General features: G+C 67.3%; 8 protein-coding genes across 8 annotated transcripts in view; 4 read left to right on the top strand and 4 right to left on the bottom strand.

Moving 5' to 3' along the window:
• RHOBADRAFT_27900 (uncharacterized protein) overlaps positions 1 to 3,375 on the top strand; it is a 3,992-nt gene extending 617 nt beyond the window's left edge. Inside the window, exons 2-5 of the mRNA XM_018412806.1 lie at positions 401 to 493; positions 625 to 1,911; positions 2,644 to 2,956; positions 3,198 to 3,375. Coding sequence (XP_018270437.1) covers positions 401 to 493; positions 625 to 1,911; positions 2,644 to 2,956; positions 3,198 to 3,277 — 1,773 coding nt within the window. The 3' untranslated portion in view covers positions 3,278 to 3,375. The remainder of the gene's footprint in view (positions 1 to 400; positions 494 to 624; positions 1,912 to 2,643; positions 2,957 to 3,197) is intronic.
• Positions 3,376 to 3,539: 164 nt separating this feature from the next.
• RHOBADRAFT_37392 (uncharacterized protein) lies at positions 3,540 to 5,903 on the top strand. The gene is made up of 4 exons (XM_018413430.1): positions 3,540 to 3,630; positions 3,710 to 3,785; positions 3,863 to 4,106; positions 4,183 to 5,903. The coding sequence occupies exons 1-4, from the start codon at positions 3,562 to 3,564 to the stop codon at positions 5,759 to 5,761; spliced, it is 1,968 nt and encodes a 655-aa protein (XP_018270436.1). The 5' UTR covers positions 3,540 to 3,561; the 3' UTR covers positions 5,762 to 5,903.
• Positions 5,904 to 5,951: 48 nt separating this feature from the next.
• Positions 5,952 to 6,770, bottom strand: RHOBADRAFT_44877 (uncharacterized protein; the record flags this gene model as incomplete). Its single annotated transcript, XM_018414498.1, has 3 exons — positions 5,952 to 6,086; positions 6,154 to 6,231; positions 6,303 to 6,770. The coding sequence occupies 3 exons, from the start codon at positions 6,768 to 6,770 to the stop codon at positions 5,952 to 5,954; spliced, it is 681 nt and encodes a 226-aa protein (XP_018270435.1).
• Positions 6,771 to 7,137: 367 nt separating this feature from the next.
• RHOBADRAFT_44876 (uncharacterized protein) lies at positions 7,138 to 7,692 on the bottom strand (the record flags this gene model as incomplete). The annotated part of the gene is made up of 3 exons (XM_018414497.1): positions 7,138 to 7,257; positions 7,325 to 7,378; positions 7,447 to 7,692. The coding sequence occupies 3 exons, from the start codon at positions 7,690 to 7,692 to the stop codon at positions 7,138 to 7,140; spliced, it is 420 nt and encodes a 139-aa protein (XP_018270434.1).
• A 677-nt stretch (positions 7,693 to 8,369) lies between these two features.
• RHOBADRAFT_5484 (uncharacterized protein) lies at positions 8,370 to 10,061 on the bottom strand (the record flags this gene model as incomplete). Its single annotated transcript, XM_018417525.1, has 4 exons — positions 8,370 to 8,933; positions 9,018 to 9,203; positions 9,357 to 9,937; positions 10,004 to 10,061. Coding segments are annotated over 4 exons (1,389 nt in total), but the record flags the coding sequence as incomplete, so codon positions are not given.
• Positions 10,062 to 10,501: 440 nt separating this feature from the next.
• On the top strand, positions 10,502 to 12,236 carry RHOBADRAFT_66600 (uncharacterized protein). Its single transcript, XM_018419023.1, has 4 exons — positions 10,502 to 10,793; positions 10,865 to 11,612; positions 11,756 to 11,954; positions 12,067 to 12,236. The coding sequence occupies exons 1-4, from the start codon at positions 10,521 to 10,523 to the stop codon at positions 12,176 to 12,178; spliced, it is 1,332 nt and encodes a 443-aa protein (XP_018270432.1). The 5' UTR covers positions 10,502 to 10,520; the 3' UTR covers positions 12,179 to 12,236.
• A 365-nt stretch (positions 12,237 to 12,601) lies between these two features.
• Positions 12,602 to 13,275, bottom strand: RHOBADRAFT_44873 (uncharacterized protein; the record flags this gene model as incomplete). The annotated part of the gene is made up of 5 exons (XM_018414496.1): positions 12,602 to 12,659; positions 12,754 to 12,797; positions 12,868 to 12,957; positions 13,032 to 13,138; positions 13,194 to 13,275. 5 exons carry the CDS (start codon positions 13,273 to 13,275, stop codon positions 12,602 to 12,604), a joined length of 381 nt encoding a protein of 126 aa, XP_018270431.1.
• Positions 13,276 to 14,117: 842 nt separating this feature from the next.
• On the top strand, positions 14,118 to 16,064 carry RHOBADRAFT_27888 (uncharacterized protein; the record flags this gene model as incomplete). Its single annotated transcript, XM_018412805.1, has 9 exons — positions 14,118 to 14,384; positions 14,450 to 14,527; positions 14,591 to 14,658; positions 14,723 to 14,874; positions 14,942 to 15,011; positions 15,080 to 15,271; positions 15,348 to 15,671; positions 15,742 to 15,926; positions 15,991 to 16,064. Coding segments are annotated over exons 1-9 (1,377 nt in total), but the record flags the coding sequence as incomplete, so codon positions are not given.
• Positions 16,065 to 16,590: the final 526 nt, after the last annotated feature.

Genomic DNA, 16,590 nt, shown 5'->3' with positions numbered 1-16,590 from the left:
GCAATGCTATGTTTTAATTAGACAGTCAGATTCCCCTTGTCCGTACCAGTTCATAGTTGGTAGTTAATCGTACGCCAGACGTCCGAAGACTGGCCAGGGGCGCCGACTCGGGTCCACAGCAGGTCCGCCGCAGCTTGCGCCACAGTAGTCCCACCGCGGTCCCTTGTCTTTGCCCAAGGCCCCGACGTACCCTACCCTATGAGCCAATCCTTTTCCCGAAGTTACGGATCTATTTTGCCGACTTCCCTTATCTACATTATTCTATGGACTAGAGGCTGATCACCTTGGGGACCTGATGCGGATATGGGTACGATCGCGTGCAAGACTTTTTCATTCCCCCCCCCCCCTCCCCCTCCTCCTCCTCCATGTGCTCGCTCTCGCGTTCCCCCACCGCCCGCAGATCATCGTGTCGCCGCGGCAGCGGTTCGCCGCTCGAGTCGCAGCTGGCATCGTCGGCATCCTCGTCTTCAAGTGGATCTTCTTCGACTCGACCGTGCGTCCTCCTCCCTCTCTCTCTCTCTCGCTCTCCCGGGTGGTCGTGCCCAGAAGAGGAGGCGCAGGGCAGGACGGCCCGACAGAGTGAATCGTAAGCTGACACACCGTTCGTTCCTCACGCAGCCCAAGACGCGCGCCGGCGAGATTGCGCACCCCGACATTCTCGAGCGCATCACGCTCGGGACGCCGCTGTCGGGCCAGACGCTCGACACCCGCAAGTACCCGTTCCTCCAGTCGCGCATCAACCGCGACGAGACGCACGACGTGTTCGACAACGACATCGACGCGGGCATGCAGGACTTTTGGACCCGGTTCCAGAAGCCGTTCATGACCGGGTCCGACACGATGCACCTCGACGAGCAGGTCGTGCGCGGCGCCATCGACGAGCTCCTCGGGTTCAACGGGTGGGCCGCCGCGGCGTGCTCGAGCCTGACGAGGCCGTTCGGCATCTCGAAGCGCGAGGACGACTGGAGCGACCTCGCGAGGCCGGGCGCCCTGTACTACTTTGCGCTCGTCGTCCACGGCGCCGACCACTTCCTCGTCGACCAACTCGCCGTCATCGTCCAACTCGCGCGCCGCCTCGGGCCGACGTCCGTCTTCGTCTCGATCGTCGACTACGCCTCGACCGACTCGACCCCGTTCCTGTGCGACCTCGCCGAGATGATCATGACGCTCCTCGGCATCTCGTTCCGGATCCGCCAGGTGCCGCCCATGACGCAAGACCCGACGGCGTCGTACTACCCGCTCGAGGAGGCCTACACGCGCAACCTCGCCCTCGAGCCCCTCCAGGAGCTGTGGGAGCGCCGCAAGGTCCAGTTCGAGCGCGTCATCTGGCTCAAGGGCTTCACGTGCCCGAACGACATCCTCGAGACGATCCGCGTCTCGGTCGTCAACCAGGCGTCGATGGTGTGCTCGATGGACTGGAAGGAGCACAACGGCTTCTTCATCTACAACGACCGGTGGCGCACGCGCGACATGGACGGCAACCTGTTCCGCGGCTCCAAGTCGACATCGCCGATCGACGAGGCGCCACCTCGCGACGCGTACGGCGGCGCGCGGTACACGCTCCACCTCCCGTTCCAGGTCTTTTGCTGCGAGTCGGGCACCCACATCGTCGACCCGCACAAGTCGTACTACCTCGGCCTGACGTACCACTCGTCGGTCGAGTCGGTGTTCAACACGACGGCCGCGTCGGACGGCAAGGCGCCCCGGTGGAGCGAGGGCCCGTGCATGGACTCGGCCCAGCTCCACTTTTGTCGCGACATGTGGATGGCGTCGTTCCAGGACGGCATCCGCGACGAGGCCAAGCGGCTCCACAACGAGGAGCGCATGGGCAAGCCCCGCAACGTGCACCCGTTCATGGACGACCTCATCCAGTCGATGCTCGCGTCGTACGCCCCGACGACGAGCGACAAAGTCGGGTACCCCAACTCGGGCGACTACCTCGCCGACGAGACGGGCGCCGCGCCGGGCGGCGGGCCGGGCAACGACAACGCCATCAGCAAGGCGCTCGAGGGCCAGCTCGGGCGCGGTGCGGGCGCCGGCGCAGGTGGTGCGGCCTCGACGACGACCGACGAGGGCGACGACGAGGAGGGCGACGAGGAGTACGACGACGACGACGAGATCGAGGAGGGCTCGGCCGACGACGTCGACGAGGCGGGCAAGGGTCGGCCGGTCGACCTCGCCGTCGACATGGTCGACGACGACGACTCGGCGGGCGCGCTCCGCAAGGCGCCCGGTGCTGCCGGCGCCGGCGCCGCCAACAAGAAGGGCGCCGCCGCTCCCGGTGCGCCCGTCGACGCCGACGAGGTCGTCGAGGCGCTCGACGGGCCCAACAAGGCGCAGTGGGACGCCGTCAAACCCGAGGCGGGCCCGCTCGCCGGCCAGCCTGACGCCGCCGGCCCGGCCGCGTGGGGCAAGGTCGACGCCGACACGCCCAAGGACGAGGTCGACCCGGGCAAGGTCGCCGCCAAGGAGGGCTTTGTCAAGGGCGGCGACGACGACAAGGGCGCCAACGACGAGGCGCCAAAGTGGTTCGTCGCCGAGCCCGAGCAGGTCGCCGCCAAGAAGGCCGCCGCCGACAAGGCCGCAGACAAGAAGAAGAAGCAGCCGCAGAAGCGCTCGCTCTTCGGCGTCGGCGCCAACCAGGCGGCGGCGCCCGTCGAGGCCGACGAGGTCAAGGCGGCGGCGGCGGTGGGCAAGGGCAAGCGTCGACGCCTCGACAAGCGCCGTCCGCGGTCGCTGCCCAACAACGCGTTCCCGAACGCGATCGCCAAGATCCTCGTCAACCCGCGCTGCGTGACGACGTACGCGGGCGTCTCGCACACGCAGCTCGCGCTCGACCTGTTTGGCTCGGGCGAGGACCGCGAGCCGACGCAGCACGAGGGCGGCAAGTACGTCCTCGATGAGTGGAGGACCGCGCCCGAGAGCTTTGTGTGTCAGGAGATGCGCACGACCGGAGGTCCGTCCCTGCACTTCCTCTTTCCTCCTTCCCTTGCCCTCCTCGAGTTCTCGAGACTGACTTTCCTCTCTCCCCTCCTTTCCTCAATCGCCCTCTCTCTCCTCCCTCCCTCGCCTCCCTCGCCTCCCTCGCACCTCCCTCACTCCTTCCCTCGCCCCGTGGAACCCTCTCGCTCCCCTCGGCCCACCTCTCCCTCCTCCTCTTTCGCTCGCCGTTCTCTCCCTCGCCTCGTCTCTCGCAGGTCGCATCGCGCCCAAGCAGCAGCGTCGCACGGGCTTCCAGCAGTCGCGCCTGTTGCTCAACGGGTGGCGGCCGACGTGAGGAGCTCGGAGCGGGCGGCGAGGAGGAGAGGTCCGGCTCGAGGGGCACGGGCGGTCTGGCTAGAGATTTCACTTTGCATTGGCATACCCTGTTCACCATCTTTAGCGCGCGCGCGAGCTGTCTGAGCCTTTCGAGAGCAGAGAGCGGTTGCAGCTGATGAGGCGATCCGATTGGCTCTCGCCGCGTGCCGCTCGCCTCGAAGCTCGGGCACCGCCAGCTCGCGCGGCCAGCGCTCTCCACCCTCTCACCACCCCGCTCGCTCCTCCCAGCCAGCACAGCACACCATGGGCCGAGTCGCACCCCGTGGCCACAACGGCATGAAGAAGAAGGGCGAGGCTGGCGCGTCCAAGAACGTGAGCTCGACTCGCCTCCGCCTCACCTCGCCTCGTCCGGCTCAACCCAACCCATGACTGACCTGCCTCGTTCGTGCAGTACATCACTCGCAACCAGGCCATCAAGAAGCTCCAGTGCACCCTCGGCGACTTCCGCCGTCTCTGCATCCTCAAGGGTGAGCTCACTCGACCTCTCGTCTCCCTCGAGTTGGCGCACACACGGAGCTGACCCTCGTCCCGCACCCCCGCACAGGCATCTACCCGCGCGAGCCCAAGAACCGCAAGAAGGCCAACAAGGGCTCGTCGGCCCCGGCCTCGTTCTACTACGCCAAGGACATCCAGTACCTCCTCCACGAGCCCGTCCTCCACAAGCTCCGCGAGCACAAGGCGTTCGCCAAGAAGCTGAGCAAGGCCGTCGGTCGCGGCGAGTGGCACCTGGCCAAGAACCTGCAGGAGCAGAAGCCGACCTACCGCCTCGACCACATCATCAAGGAGCGGTTCGTCCCCCTTCTTGTCCTCTCCTCCCCTGCGCTCGTCCGGGTGTACTGACTCGCCTCTCTCGACGCCAACCAGGTACCCGACGTTCGTCGACTCGCTCCGTGACCTCGACGACGCCCTGTCGCTCATCGTCCTGTTCGCCGCCCTCCCCGCCACCTCGACCGTGCCGGCGTCCATCATCGCCAACTGCAACCGCCTCGCGGCCGAGTGGCAGCTCTACGTCATGCGCACCCACTCGCTGCGCAAGGTGTTCCTCAGCATCAAGGGCATCTACTTCCAGGCCGAGGTCATGGGCCAGACGATCACGTGGCTCGTCCCCTACATGTTCACCCAGCAGATCCCGTCCGACCTCGACTACCGCATCATGCTCACCTTCCTCGAGTTGTACCAAACCCTCCTCGGCTTCGTCTTCTACCGCCTGTACACCGACAACAACCTCGTCTACCCGCCCAAGCTCGACGAGGTCCTCGACGAGAACGGTGCCGGCCTCGGCGCCCTCCTCCTCGAGGAGGCCGGCGCCAAGGGCCTCGTCGTCGAGCGCATGCCCGAGGTCGAGGGCGAGGACGCGCCCGAGAAGAAGCGCGTGTACGCCAAGGACGTGCGCAAGCAGATCGCCGAGATCGAGAAGGCCGGCGGCAAGGGCGGCGAGGCCGAGGCGAGCGTCGAGGACCAGGCCGACTCGGCGGCGGCGACGCTCGCCGGCGCGGCGCAGGACGCCGCCCTCGAGCTCGACGTGTTCCCGACCCCGGCCGGCGTCGACGAGTCGGACCCGACGACGAGCGTGACCCAGCCCTCGTCCCTCACCGCGTCGACCGACCTGTTCGCCCCGTACTTCTTCTTCCTGTCGCGCGAGGTGACGCGCCCGACGCTCGAGTTCGTCATCCGCTCGTTCGGCGGCCGCGTCGGGTGGGACCCGGTCCTCGGCGCCGGCTCGCCGTACAAGGAGGACGACGCGCGCATCACGCACCACGTCCTCGACCGCCCCGTCATCCCCGAGACGGCCGCCTCGCACCCGGGCAAGCGCGCCTACGTCCAGCCCCAGTGGGTCGTCGACTGCGTCAACAAGAAGACGCTACTCCCCGCCGACGCGTACAAGCCCGGCGCCGTCCTCCCGCCCCACCTGTCGCCGTTCGTCGACGAGGACGAGGTGCGCGAGCGCGGCGGCTACGTCCCGGCCGAGGCTGGCGGCGTCGAGGTCGAGATGGGCAGCGACGTCGAGGAGGACGACGACGAGTCGGTCGAGGCGGCCGACGAGGACGAGGCGATGAAGCAGGACGACGACGACGACGTCGCGACGCCGGCTGCGGCTGCCGGCCCCGGCCCGGCACTGCTCGCGGCCGCCGCCGACCCGAGCAACGAGGAGCTGCGCCACGCCGCCGAGCTCGAGGCCGAGGCGCGCGGCGTCGCGCCGGCCGTGTTCGAGGCCGACCTCGCCGCCGAGACCAAGAAGGCCAAGAAGGCGGCGCCCAAGAAGAAGGTGGCCGCGCCGCAGCGCGACGAGCAGGACGAGATCAAGGCGTCGATGATGACCAACTCGCAGCGCCGGCTGTACAAGAAGATGGCGTACTCGCAGGACCGCCGCTCGGAGGAGACGACCAAGCTCCAGGAGCGCAAGAAGCAGCTCCTCAAGCAGCAGCGCAAGGCGACCAAGTAGAACTCGCCTCGTCGCCCCCCCTCTCTCTTCCTCCTCGTTCCCCTTCCTTTCGTTGTCTCTCTCTCTCTTCCTCAGCTGGTTGTATGTGTGTAGCCATCATCCCTTGCCCCTCGTACGCCCTGCCAATCTACGATACCTCCATCAGCACGCCGTCGCCGTCTAGAAAGTCTAAATCTCGAAAGGTGGCCCACTACCAGTTCTGCTCGGCCTCCCACGCGCCCTTGGTCGTCCCGTAGAGACGAGCTGCTCGGTGCCCGATCGAGCAGTATGGGCGAGGGGCGCGAGAGGAACGCGGCGGCGACGTGAGGAAATCCTGCGCGTCGTGCTGCGCGCGTTTGGGAAGGTCAGTCGGCGGCGCGCGCGAACGAGGTCGACAGGACATGAGGACGCACGGCATCGATCGCTTTGCTGTGTACCGAGAGCATGGCCTGAACGACGTCTTGCGCGCGGCCCTTGCGGACCCCGGCGTCCTGCGCGAAGAGGAAGGGTGAGCGTCACGACGCTTTGACCGCGACTGAGAGAGAGAGCAATATGGACGGACCTGCCCTCTTGCGGCTTCGAGGAGGAACGCCGGGATGCGCGGCTTGGCCGACGAGTCGCCCTTGGCCATGCCCTGGATCTTGTGCGCCCAGTCGACGACCTCGCCCTGCCTCGAGCCTGCGTCGTACCGATCCTCGTCCGCGAGCGATTCCCACCACTCGGTCGACAGGGCGTCCCACTCGTCTGCGCCGGTCGAGAGGACGCATCGGAGGAGGCGCACGAGGATCTTGTAGTCGACGGGCAGCTCGGAAGCGCGACGAGCCGACGACGATGCCGTCGAGTGGGTCGGGGACGTGCACGACGAGTGGATCGGCGAAAGGGAGTTGACGGACGCGTACTGGCGCATCGACGGGCGGCTCCAGTTGCTCGAGGTCGGCGTTTGCGGCGACGAGGTGGTGCGGAGGGGGAGGGAGCGGCCCGAGCGGTGGTGCGCGTTTTCCATGAGCGGTACAGATGGTCGAGAGGGCATCGCAGGCGAGTGCTGGACAGCTAGAGCTGGCAGCAAAGAAGCTCTCGAGCGCTGAGCCAGCCTCGCTCGAAATTTCGAGGGCCACGACGACGCCGCGGCGAGTCCGGTCCGAACAGCGGACGACGGCAAGCGCGTGCTCCTCCGGAGAGCAGGCTGCTGACCGACGCCGAGGCGGCGCTATGTTGAGAACGAGCGAGTGCGGAGCGAAGCGGAGGAAGGATGAGCGAAGCTGCGGGACGACGCAGTTGGAGCGGAGCGCGCTTTGTCCTCCTCCTCCTCTTGTGCGCGCGGTACCTCTCTTCTCTCGTCCTGCGGCACGGAAGGGTCGACCTCGCGCAGCCCTGCGTTGCACTCTGCACAACCTCCCTTACTGCCACGCCCGCTCCCTCGCGCACCGCTCCGGCGTCGTCCCGTAGATCCACGCCTGCCGCAGCCCGAGCCCGGGTCGCGGCGCCTCCTTGGAGAGCGAGCGCTCTTGCGTGGCGCGCTGTGTCGCGGTGGCTCGAGTCAGGGCGAGGGGACGACGCAGAGGAGAGAAAGAAGAAGGGACGGACGAGCTGGTCGACGTCTTTCGAGATGCCCTGCAGCGCCGAGCGCCATTCTCCGTGCTGCGAGAGAGGAACGTCAGGCGGTGCGCTATGGAGGACAAGACGCACAAGGGAGGGAGGAGACGCACCTTGTTGAGAAAGGCCGCCGGCAGAGGCGGCAGCACAGCCCTCGCCTGGCCCGTCGCAAACGCCTTGAGCGCTTGGAGCCAGTCGAGGAGCGCCTCCTGCGCCTTCTTGTCGAGCCCGTCAAAGTTGATGCGCTCAAACACCATCTCGCCATTCGCGAGGCCGGCGTCGCCGCCGCCTGGGATGGCCTCGAAGGCGGCGCGCAGGATCGCAAGCGCGACGGCGAGCGAGTGGGGACCTTTGCCCATGGCGAGTACGACGAAAGCGCGTGGGTCGCAGATGAGATATAGCGACGAGCAAGAGCAAGAAGGAGGAAGAGAGCGAAGAGCGGGAGTCGGCGAGCGGAGCGGAGCCCGAGTCTGCGAGCCGCCGGCGACGACGCCGAGCGCGGACGGTCCGCGGACACCAGCCCCTGAGCCAGCCACAGGGCGAGAGCGTCCCACAGCCGGACACGCGACGAGCCATGCGCACGAGCCCCGCCATCCATCCTTGAGAGAGAGAGAGAGAGAGAGAAACCGCCACGCTCGATTACCTCGCTCGCTCACCGGCCCTTGACGACAAACTCTGCCGCGCGCCTGCCGACCTGCCCGACGACGGCGCCGCCGACAGCGCCGACCATGTCCCTCGCCTTGCCGACGCCCTCGAGCACGCTCGCGACAGCGCCCCAGGCGCCCGCGCCGACGCTGCCCGCCCTCCCTCCACCTCCTCCCGCCGCGCCTCCCGCCGCCGCTTCCTCAGCCCCGCCCGCCTGGCCCATGACGAGCCTCTTGAGCGGCTCGAGCTCGTTGAGCACCTCGAGACCGGTGCTCCTCGCCCACACGCTGACGCGGTCCGTGCGTCCATACAAACTCGCGAGGTGGTCGCACGCGCTCAACACGGCGTGGTTGCGCACGTACCTCTCTCGCGGGTACTCCTTGAGCCCGAGGTACGCGCCCACATCGGCGCCCTGGCCCGCCCGGCGCGCGACGAGCGACGCGAGCGAGAACGCGTCGGCGAGTCCGAGGTTGAGCCCCTGGCCCGCGAGAGGGTGCACCGTGTGCGCCGCGTCGCCGACGAGGGCCGTGCGGGCGTCGAGTGCGACGGGCGCGTCGGGCGTGCGGGTCGGGAGGCCGAGGTACGACGACGTGTGCTGCAGGCGCAGCGGGAACGACGCGACGCTGCCGGGTTGGACCGACACGATGCGCGGCGGGAGCGGCGCAGTGGGCGACGAGGGGTCGTACGTCAACTGCGAGTGGGCGACGAGCGCCGACTCGAGCTGGGCGACGAGCGCGGGCGCGTCGTGTGTCGGGGCCGGGGCGGCGGGGGCGGCGAGGGCGCCGGGTGCGGCGCGGGGCGGGACGAGGGCGTCGAGGAAGGAGCGCAGGGTGTCGTAAGGGAGGGTGAAGGCGGCCGTGACGAGGTGCGGGAGGACGTCGAGCGGGAGCGACTTGATGGCGGCGGCGTACTCGGGCGTGGTCGACCACACGAGCGACGCGTGCGAGTCCGAGAGCTGCGGTGCGGTGCGGCCGGAGCCGACGAGTCAGTCTCGGTCTGCGCGCTCACACAGAGAGAGGGAGGCGCAGGCAGGACGCACAGGGAGGAACGCGACCGGGCCCTCGGGGAGGAAGCGCTGCCACCCGGTGCTCATGCCCTCACCGACGTTGAGCGGGTTCGGGTCGACGGCGACGGTCGCGACGACGCCCTGGCGGTCGTAGGCCCACCCGAACGTGTCGATGTTCGAGAACGTCTTGACGGGCGAGTTGGCGCCGTCGGCGCCGATCTGGACGGACGAGAGGACGAGAGGACGGGCGTCAGTGAGGGGTGCGCGAGCGAGAGGAGGAGGGGCGTATTGAGGAGTGGTAGGGGGCAAGGAGAGAGAAGGGAAGGCGAGGGAGAGAAAGCGAGAGAAAGAGGGAGAGGAAGGAGGACGCACGAGGAGCCTCGCGCGCAGCCTGCGCCCTGCGCCGCCGCCGCCGCCCACCGCCCCCTTCTGCCCTCCAACACTGACGACGGGCCAGCCGCCCTCGCCCCTCTCGATCCCCTCGACGCGCCGGCCGTCGAGCAGCTCGACCCTCACGCCGCGGTCTCGCACGCACTCGTCGATGCGACGCAGGGCCGCGCGCTGCAGGTTGAGGTTCTCGAGCATGGTGCTCATGTGGGCGCGGCGTGGGCGGAGCGCAGAGGCGTACGCGGCGTCCCAGGCGTCGGGCTCGGGCGCGTTGGGCGAGGAGGAAGGGGGGGAGGAAGAGGAGGGCGGGAGGAAGGGCGACTGGAACTCGATGCGGGCGTCCGACAGGCCGTCCCACACCTGGAGCTCGTCGAGCTGGCGGGTGCGCGTGTGGTCGATGTGCTGCCAGATGCCGGCGTCGGCGAGCAGGCGCGCATTGTCGGCCGTGATGGAGCTGACGCGGTTCGAGTAAGTGGCTGGGGGTTGGTGCCAGTCGCGGATCGGGGCGAGGGGCCCGCCCTCGATGAGCGTGATGGAGTGAGTGGCGGCGATGTGCTCGTTCGAGGCTGCGATGGTGGGGAGGGGGGTCAGTTGGAGCTGATGAGACGAGGGAGCGGGGAGGGGGGGCTCACCGAGGGCGGCTGCGAGGGTGAGTCCTGCGGGACCACCGCCGACGATGACGAGGTCGTGGTCCTCGTCGAGCGGGTGCTGCTGCTCGACTGGCGGTGGGGGAGATTGCGCCGAGGCGGCAGTGGAGCGGGTGAACCAGCCGAGGGATCGAAGGTGGTGCGGTGCCGGGCGGGTGCGGGTGCGGGCTGTGGTGCGGGTGAGGTGGGTCGCTGTGGTTGCGAGCATGGTGGCGGGAGACCAGACGATGCGGGGTCGAGCGAGCGAGAGTCAACTCGAGCCGACCGACGACGAGAGCCGGCCGCCGCCAACTTCTTCTGGCTCTCTCCCCTCCACCACCTCAGCTCCAGGTCAGTCCAGCTCACGCTCACTCTACTCTACCCCACTCGACCTGACCCGATCTCCCTCCACACTGTCCCCCCTACCCTCTCCTTGCCCTCGCCCTCTCCCCCTCTCCCCCAACTTCCCTATCTCTGCCCCCCGCTCCAATTCGTCCGCAACAGCCCTCCCCTCCTGTCCGTCATGTCGTCCACCACCGCCGCAGCCGGCTCAAAGGGCCGCGTCCTCCTCGCCTACTCGGGCGGGCTCGACACGTCGTGCATCCTCGCCTGGCTCATCGACGAGGGCTACGAGGTCATCGCCTTCATGGCCGACGTCGGCCAGGAGGAGGACTTTGAGGCCGCCCGTGTCAAGGCCAACAAGATCGGCGCCGCCAAGTTTGTCCTCGCAGACTGCCGCAAGGAGTTTGTCGAGCACTTGATCTACCCCTCGGTGCAGGCCAACTGCATCTACGAGGTGCGCCCCACGCGCGCGCGCTCTCTCTCTCTCTCTGGACGCACACAGTCTGACCCACATGTGCACGGCAGGGCGTCTACCTCCTCGGCACCTCGCTCGCGCGCCCCGTCATCGCGCGCGCCATGATGGACGTCGTCGTCGAGGAGGACTGCCAGTTTGTGTCGCACGGCTGCACGGGCAAGGGCAACGACCAGGTCCGGTTCGAGCTCGCCTTCTACGCCCTCCAGCCCGACATCAAGGTCATCGCCCCGTGGCGCGACCCGGTCTTCTACGAGCGCTTTGCCGGCCGCCAGGCCCTGCTCGACTTTGCGGCCGACAAGGGCATCCCGGTCTTCCAGACGGCGGCCAAGCCGTGGTCGACCGACGAGAACCTGTTCCACATCTCGTACGAGGCCGGCATCCTCGAGGACCCGGACACGACCCCGCCCGCCGACATGTGGAAGCTCATCAACGGCCTCGACAAGTGCCCGACCACGCCCGAGCGCATCTCGATCACGTTCAAGAAGGGCATCCCCGTCTCGCTCGTCATCCACCCGGACGGCACCGACGCCGTCCCGTCCAAGGCCGGCAAGGAGGTGACGGACCCGGTCGACATCTTCCTGACGCTCAACGCGCTCGCGCGCAAGCACGGCATCGGCCGCATCGACATTGTCGAGAACCGCTTCATCGGCGTCAAGAGCCGCGGGTGCTACGAGTCGCCCGGTGCGACCATCCTCCGCAAGGCCCACATGGACCTCGAGGGCCTCGTCGTCGACCGCAACGTGCGCGCGCTCCGCGATGGCTTTGTCACGACCGAGCTCAGCAAGATCCTGTACAACGGTGCGTCCCCTGTCTCTTTCCCTCTCTTCCGCGCCCTCTCTCGGCGGCGACGTTGGGCTGCGTGAGCAGGACTGACCTCGTTCCCTTGTCCTCCCCCTCTGCTCCTTCGCTCCCTCTCTCCCCCTTCTCTCGTGGCGCCACAGGCTACTGGTTCTCGCCCGAGCGCGAGTTTGTCCAGTCGTGCCTCGCCAAGTCGCAGGAGACGGTCAACGGCCGGGTGCGCCTCGCCCTCATCATGGGCAACGTCATCGTCGAGGGCCGCATGAGCGAGACCGAGGCCCTGTACGACGCCGAGCAGGTCTCGATGGACTCGGTCACCAACTTTGACCCGAGCGCGACGACGTACGTCCCCCCTCTCCCTCTCTCGCCCTCCTCCTCGCCGATTCGAGACGGGACTGACCTGAGCCTCTCTTGCTCTCTCTCTCTCTCTCTCTCTCTCCGCGCGCGCCCACAGTGGCTTCATCGCGATCGAGTCGATCCGCCTGCGCAAGTGGGGCGAGGCCCGCCTCGCCAACGGCGGCACCGTCAAGCCCGAGTCGGTCTACGCTGCCCCGACTGAGCTCTGAGCGGCTCCTTCCTCCCCCTCCCTCCCTCCCTCTCTCCCTCCTCTCTGGTAGATTCCGTTCTGTGCCTTTTCCTCTCTCTCTCTCTCTCTCTCTCTCTCTCTCTCACTCTCTCTCGCTTGCATTGGCATACGGTCGCTGTGAGGTGCGCGCTCGAGAGAGAGATCCGCCGCCGAGAGCGCGAGAGAGAGAACCGGCGCTCGAGCCTGCTTGCGCTTCTCGCCGCTCTCACTCTCGGCCTCGCTCGCCTGCACTCGCTGTTGGTGTACCTCGTCGAGGACGCAGTTCAGTCGCTGCATCTCTCTCTCGTGTACTCTCTCTCTCGCTCTCGCTCTTTGCCGCACGCTCTCGGGGAAGAGGTGAAGGAAGAAAACCCGCGAGCTCGTCGGTCGGGAACATCGGCTCTATGCTCAGGCAAACGGCGCTCTACAACTGTGCCGAGAACCGAGGAGCCTTGGTGAAGGCTGGTGCTCGTGCCGAGAAGCTGTGCGCGAGCGAGAGGGTCAGCGCTCAGCACGGCTCGTCGAGGTCGACCTTTTCGAGGGCATCGAGAGAGGGAAGGAAAGGCGGCGACGCACAAGACGGCCGTGAACACCGTCGGCAGGACCGTGAAGGCTGCTCCCTGCGCACGTCGAGAGCATGTCAGCGTCGACAGAGGGACCCTGGTGAGCGTTGTGAGCAGGTGAACGCACTTTCGGAATGTAGACGAGGTCGCCCGCGAGCGCGACCATCTCTTTGCCGCCCTGCACGACAGCCATCTCGCCGTCGATCACGTACTTGAACTGCGTTGCGAGAGGGAGGACACATGAGCGGCGCGGCACGAGTGTGGGAGTGAGAGAAAGCGAGGCCTGCTCACCTCGTCCTCGGGATAGCCTGCAACGTCGAACTGGGGGACGTTCCCGAGGTTGCGGTAGACGCCTGCCGTTGCGGGACCACTCGACGAGGGAAAGGCGGCAAAATCGACTGCAGGGAAGGGCTGGTCAGCGATCTCGCCGCTCGACAGTCGGAGGGGACGCACGCAGTTGTCCGCCAGGGAAGCCATCGATGAGGGGCTGGGAAGCGACAGCCTTGGTGATCTGGATCGTCTGAGTCGTCGACATGGTGCTCGACTTGCGGACGGAAGTGCTGAGGCGGCGAGAGAGGGTCGAGAGGAGGGAAGCAGGTGACGGGGCCCGAGCCGGCGCACCAGCCTCCGGGACGGCCAGCTCGAGGGCGAGGCCGCGCTCTTGCCCATCTGTAGCCATGGGCTGGCAGCTAAGTACCGCACGGCGAGCCGCCAGGAGGCTGGCTCAAAAAGGCCGCAGCGCCGCTGCCTCGGGGCGGAGCGATGGCTCAGGTGGACCGTCTCGACGGGCGAGTCGCCGCAGCTGAGCTAGCGGATGTGCTGGAGGTTGCGCATGAGCGGCCAGCTGGGTCGAGCAGAGTCGAGCAGAGTCGGCAGATGCGAGAGGTGGAAGGTTGCGGCCCGCTCGCAAAGCGGCTCACCTCTCTCCCTCACCCTCGCGCCTGCCCTGTGCGTCGCTGCCGCTGCGGCATCGTGCTGCAGCACACGGCGCATACGCGCGCCGTGCAGGCTGCCCCGCCGCCGCCTGCTGCCACGGCGGCCTGCCTCAGGCTCCTATCTGCATTTCTCCGCGACGGCGAGCTGCGACCGGCCAGGCACCGCTGCCACTGGTCGAGCTATCACGAGACTCTGCCTCGACGCCCCGCTCCGTCGCGGCGCAATCTCTCGGTCGTCCTGGGTCGACGTTGCCTCCTCAACCTCTCTCGCTCCTCGCCGCGCTCGTCCAGTTCCCCCCCTTCTTTCTCGATGAGCTCCTCGTCCAGCTCCTCCAAGCACGCCGACTGCGACATGCCTGTCAAGAGCGCCGCAAGTCATCTCGCCAGGGTGGTCTCGGCTGCGCCCGACGGCGCCGAGGGGGCCGGTCCCGTTCGACACGACGCCAACCTCAAGCTGCGCTTCTCGCCGCTCTCGATGGCCCTCTTCTGCTTCGTCATCATGAGTACGCCGGCGGCCTGGGCGGGCAGCGTCGCGACCAGCCTCTCGGCAGGCGGCCCCGTCGCCATGTTCTGGGGGTTCCTCGTCGTGTTTGTCGGCAGCTTGTGCGGCGCCGCCTCGCTCGGCGAGATGGTGTCGATCTGGCCGACTGCCGAGGGGCAGATCGCCTGGGCTGAGCACCTTGCGCCAAAGCGCTGTGCGCGCTTCCTCGTGAGCTCCCTTCTTAGATTCGCGTATCTGCGCCGTCAGACGGGTGACCTCGACCCTTTTCGCAGCGGTACTACGTCGCGTGGCTCACAGCCGTCGCCTGGATCTTCATGACCTCGTCTGCCGCGTTCATCTCGTCCATCTCGGTTCGTTCGACCCCCCTTCTCTTGCTCGCTCGCGCGGCCGAAACTGACCTCCTCGCCGAGCAGATACTGGCCATGGCGGCCGCAACGCACGAGGCCTACCTACCTGCGGCATGGCACATCGTCCTCGTCTTGTGAGTCTTGTGCTGCAGCACCAGGCTGCACGGCGAGACGACCCTGACGCACCCTCCTCGGCAGCTGGGCGGTCCTCCTGTTCTCGCTCCTCGTCAACGTCTACGGCATGCGAGTCCTCTCGGCGCTCAACAATACGGCTGCAGCACTCGCCATCGGCTCGACCATCTGCATCGTCGCCATCCTCTTCGCCAAATCGGCCGGCAACTTCAACTCGGGTGCGTTCCTCCACCTCTCGAGCCTGCGCACGCGCTCCTCCTGACGACCCTCTGCGCCCACCCGCAGCCGAGTACGCTCTTCTGCACCTCGAGAACGCGACGGGCTGGTCCAGCGACGGCATCGCGTTCGTCGTCGGGTGCGCTCAGACCTCTTCCCACCCTTGTCATCCACTCGGTCACTGACGAGCCGCTCCTCCCGTCGCAGCATGGTCACCGCAGCCTTCAGCATCTTGGGCTACGACAGCGTCGCTCACCTGAGCGAGGAGATGCACAAGCCGGCCATCTACGCTCCCCGGGCCATGATCGGCAGCGTCCTCATGAGCCTGCCGACGGGCCTCCTCATCATCCTCGCCGTCGTCTTCACGATCAGGGACATCGAGACGGTCGCCGTGCAGATGTGCGTCCGCTCATGTATCGAGGCGGTCGCTCGGCGAGCGTGCCGAAGAGGGCGCTGACGCCTTTTGACCCGACAGGTTCCCCCTCATCTACCTCCTCCAGTCGGCAACGGGCAGCACGGCCGGCGCCGTCGTCCTCACCTCTGCGCTCTGCACGGTGTCTGCTGTCTGTGCGTCGATCAGCATGCTCGCCACGAGCGGTCGCGTCATCTGGGCCTTCTCGCTCGAGGGCGGCATTCCTGCGTCGACCTTCTTGTCCAAGATCAGCCCGACCTGTCACGTCCCCGTGCGCGCCATGATGTTGAGCGCCGCCATCCAGATGCTCATCGTCCTCGTCTACCTCGGCAATGCGGCGCTGTTCAACAGCGTGCTCGTCCTCGCGATCGCCCTCCTCAACACCTCGTGCGTCGTTCTCTCCCTCTCGCTCTCTCCCGCCCATGTGCAGCACTTCCTGACTCGAAATGTTGCGCAGGTATGTCGTGCCGAACATCCTCATGCTCGTTCGAGGCCGACCGTCGGGCACCCTTCCCAAGGCGCCGTTCTCGCTCGGACCTGTCCTCGGCCCGGTCGTCAACCTCATCGCGATCGTGTACGAGCTCTTCATCTCGGTCATGCTCTTCCTTCCGACCGCCGTGCCGGTCACTGGCGACAACATGAGTGCGTCGTCGTCGCGCATTCCTCTGCGGCGCGGACTCGTCGAACTGACTCGCCGCTCCCCCAGACTACGCCTGCGCGATCTTCGGCGGCGCACACGTCCTCGCCGGCATCTACTGGTTCATCGGCGGCAAGAAGCGCGTCCACAACTTTCACGGCACGGTCGGCGAGGCCCTGCAGCGACCCTCGGCATCAGCTGCCGAGGACGAGGCGGCGAAAGTCGACGTCTGAGCGAGCGGGTCGGCTCGCGGCTCCAATTTGCTCGAGTTCAGTACTCAGTCGTGTCAGGTCTAGACGTGTGCCTACTGTAGTGCAATGTACATTTCGCGGTGAGCGCGAGGCTTTCGTTCGAGAGGCCCGAGCGAGTCTGCGAGTGGCCCGAGCCGACCTCCCGCTTGCCTTGGCTCTCTCGTTCAGGGGAGCTGCTTCCACCAGAGACTCGTAGCGGGCGATATGAGCGGATACTCAACGAGGACCAAAACGGGCCAGGTCGCGCTGAGGTTCCCTCGAGGTCGCTTCGTTTCGTCTCGTCTCGCCTCTCCTTGGCTCGCCTCAACCTCGCTTTCACCTCGGCTCGCCCTCGCTCTCACCTCGACGACACCTATCCTTCGCCTCGCTCTCACCTCGCTCTCACCTCCTTCTCGCCTCGTCTCACCTCGCTCTTCGC

Source organism: Rhodotorula graminis (genome assembly GCF_001329695.1).
Source record: "Rhodotorula graminis WP1 unplaced genomic scaffold RHOBAscaffold_8, whole genome shotgun sequence".
In the NCBI taxonomy this organism is placed as follows: domain Eukaryota; kingdom Fungi; phylum Basidiomycota; class Microbotryomycetes; order Sporidiobolales; family Sporidiobolaceae; genus Rhodotorula; species Rhodotorula graminis.
The sequence above is the reverse complement of the archived record's forward strand: the minus strand, read 5'-3'. Positions and strand labels throughout refer to the sequence as shown.

Excerpts from the sequence above, each read along its gene's own strand:
- RHOBADRAFT_66600 (XM_018419023.1), top strand. The coding sequence starts at position 10,521 with ATGTCGTCCACCACCGCCGCAGCCGGCTCAAAGGGCCGCGTCCTCCTC. Across the intron at positions 10,794-10,864 it reads AGGCCAACTGCATCTACGAG|GGCGTCTACCTCCTCGGCAC; the intron begins GTGCGCCCCACG and ends TGTGCACGGCAG. Across the intron at positions 11,613-11,755 it reads CAGCAAGATCCTGTACAACG|GCTACTGGTTCTCGCCCGAG; the intron begins GTGCGTCCCCTG and ends GTGGCGCCACAG.
- RHOBADRAFT_37392 (XM_018413430.1), top strand. The coding sequence starts at position 3,562 with ATGGGCCGAGTCGCACCCCGTGGCCACAACGGCATGAAGAAGAAGGGC. Across the intron at positions 3,631-3,709 it reads AGGCTGGCGCGTCCAAGAAC|TACATCACTCGCAACCAGGC; the intron begins GTGAGCTCGACT and ends TCGTTCGTGCAG. Across the intron at positions 3,786-3,862 it reads CCGTCTCTGCATCCTCAAGG|GCATCTACCCGCGCGAGCCC; the intron begins GTGAGCTCACTC and ends ACCCCCGCACAG.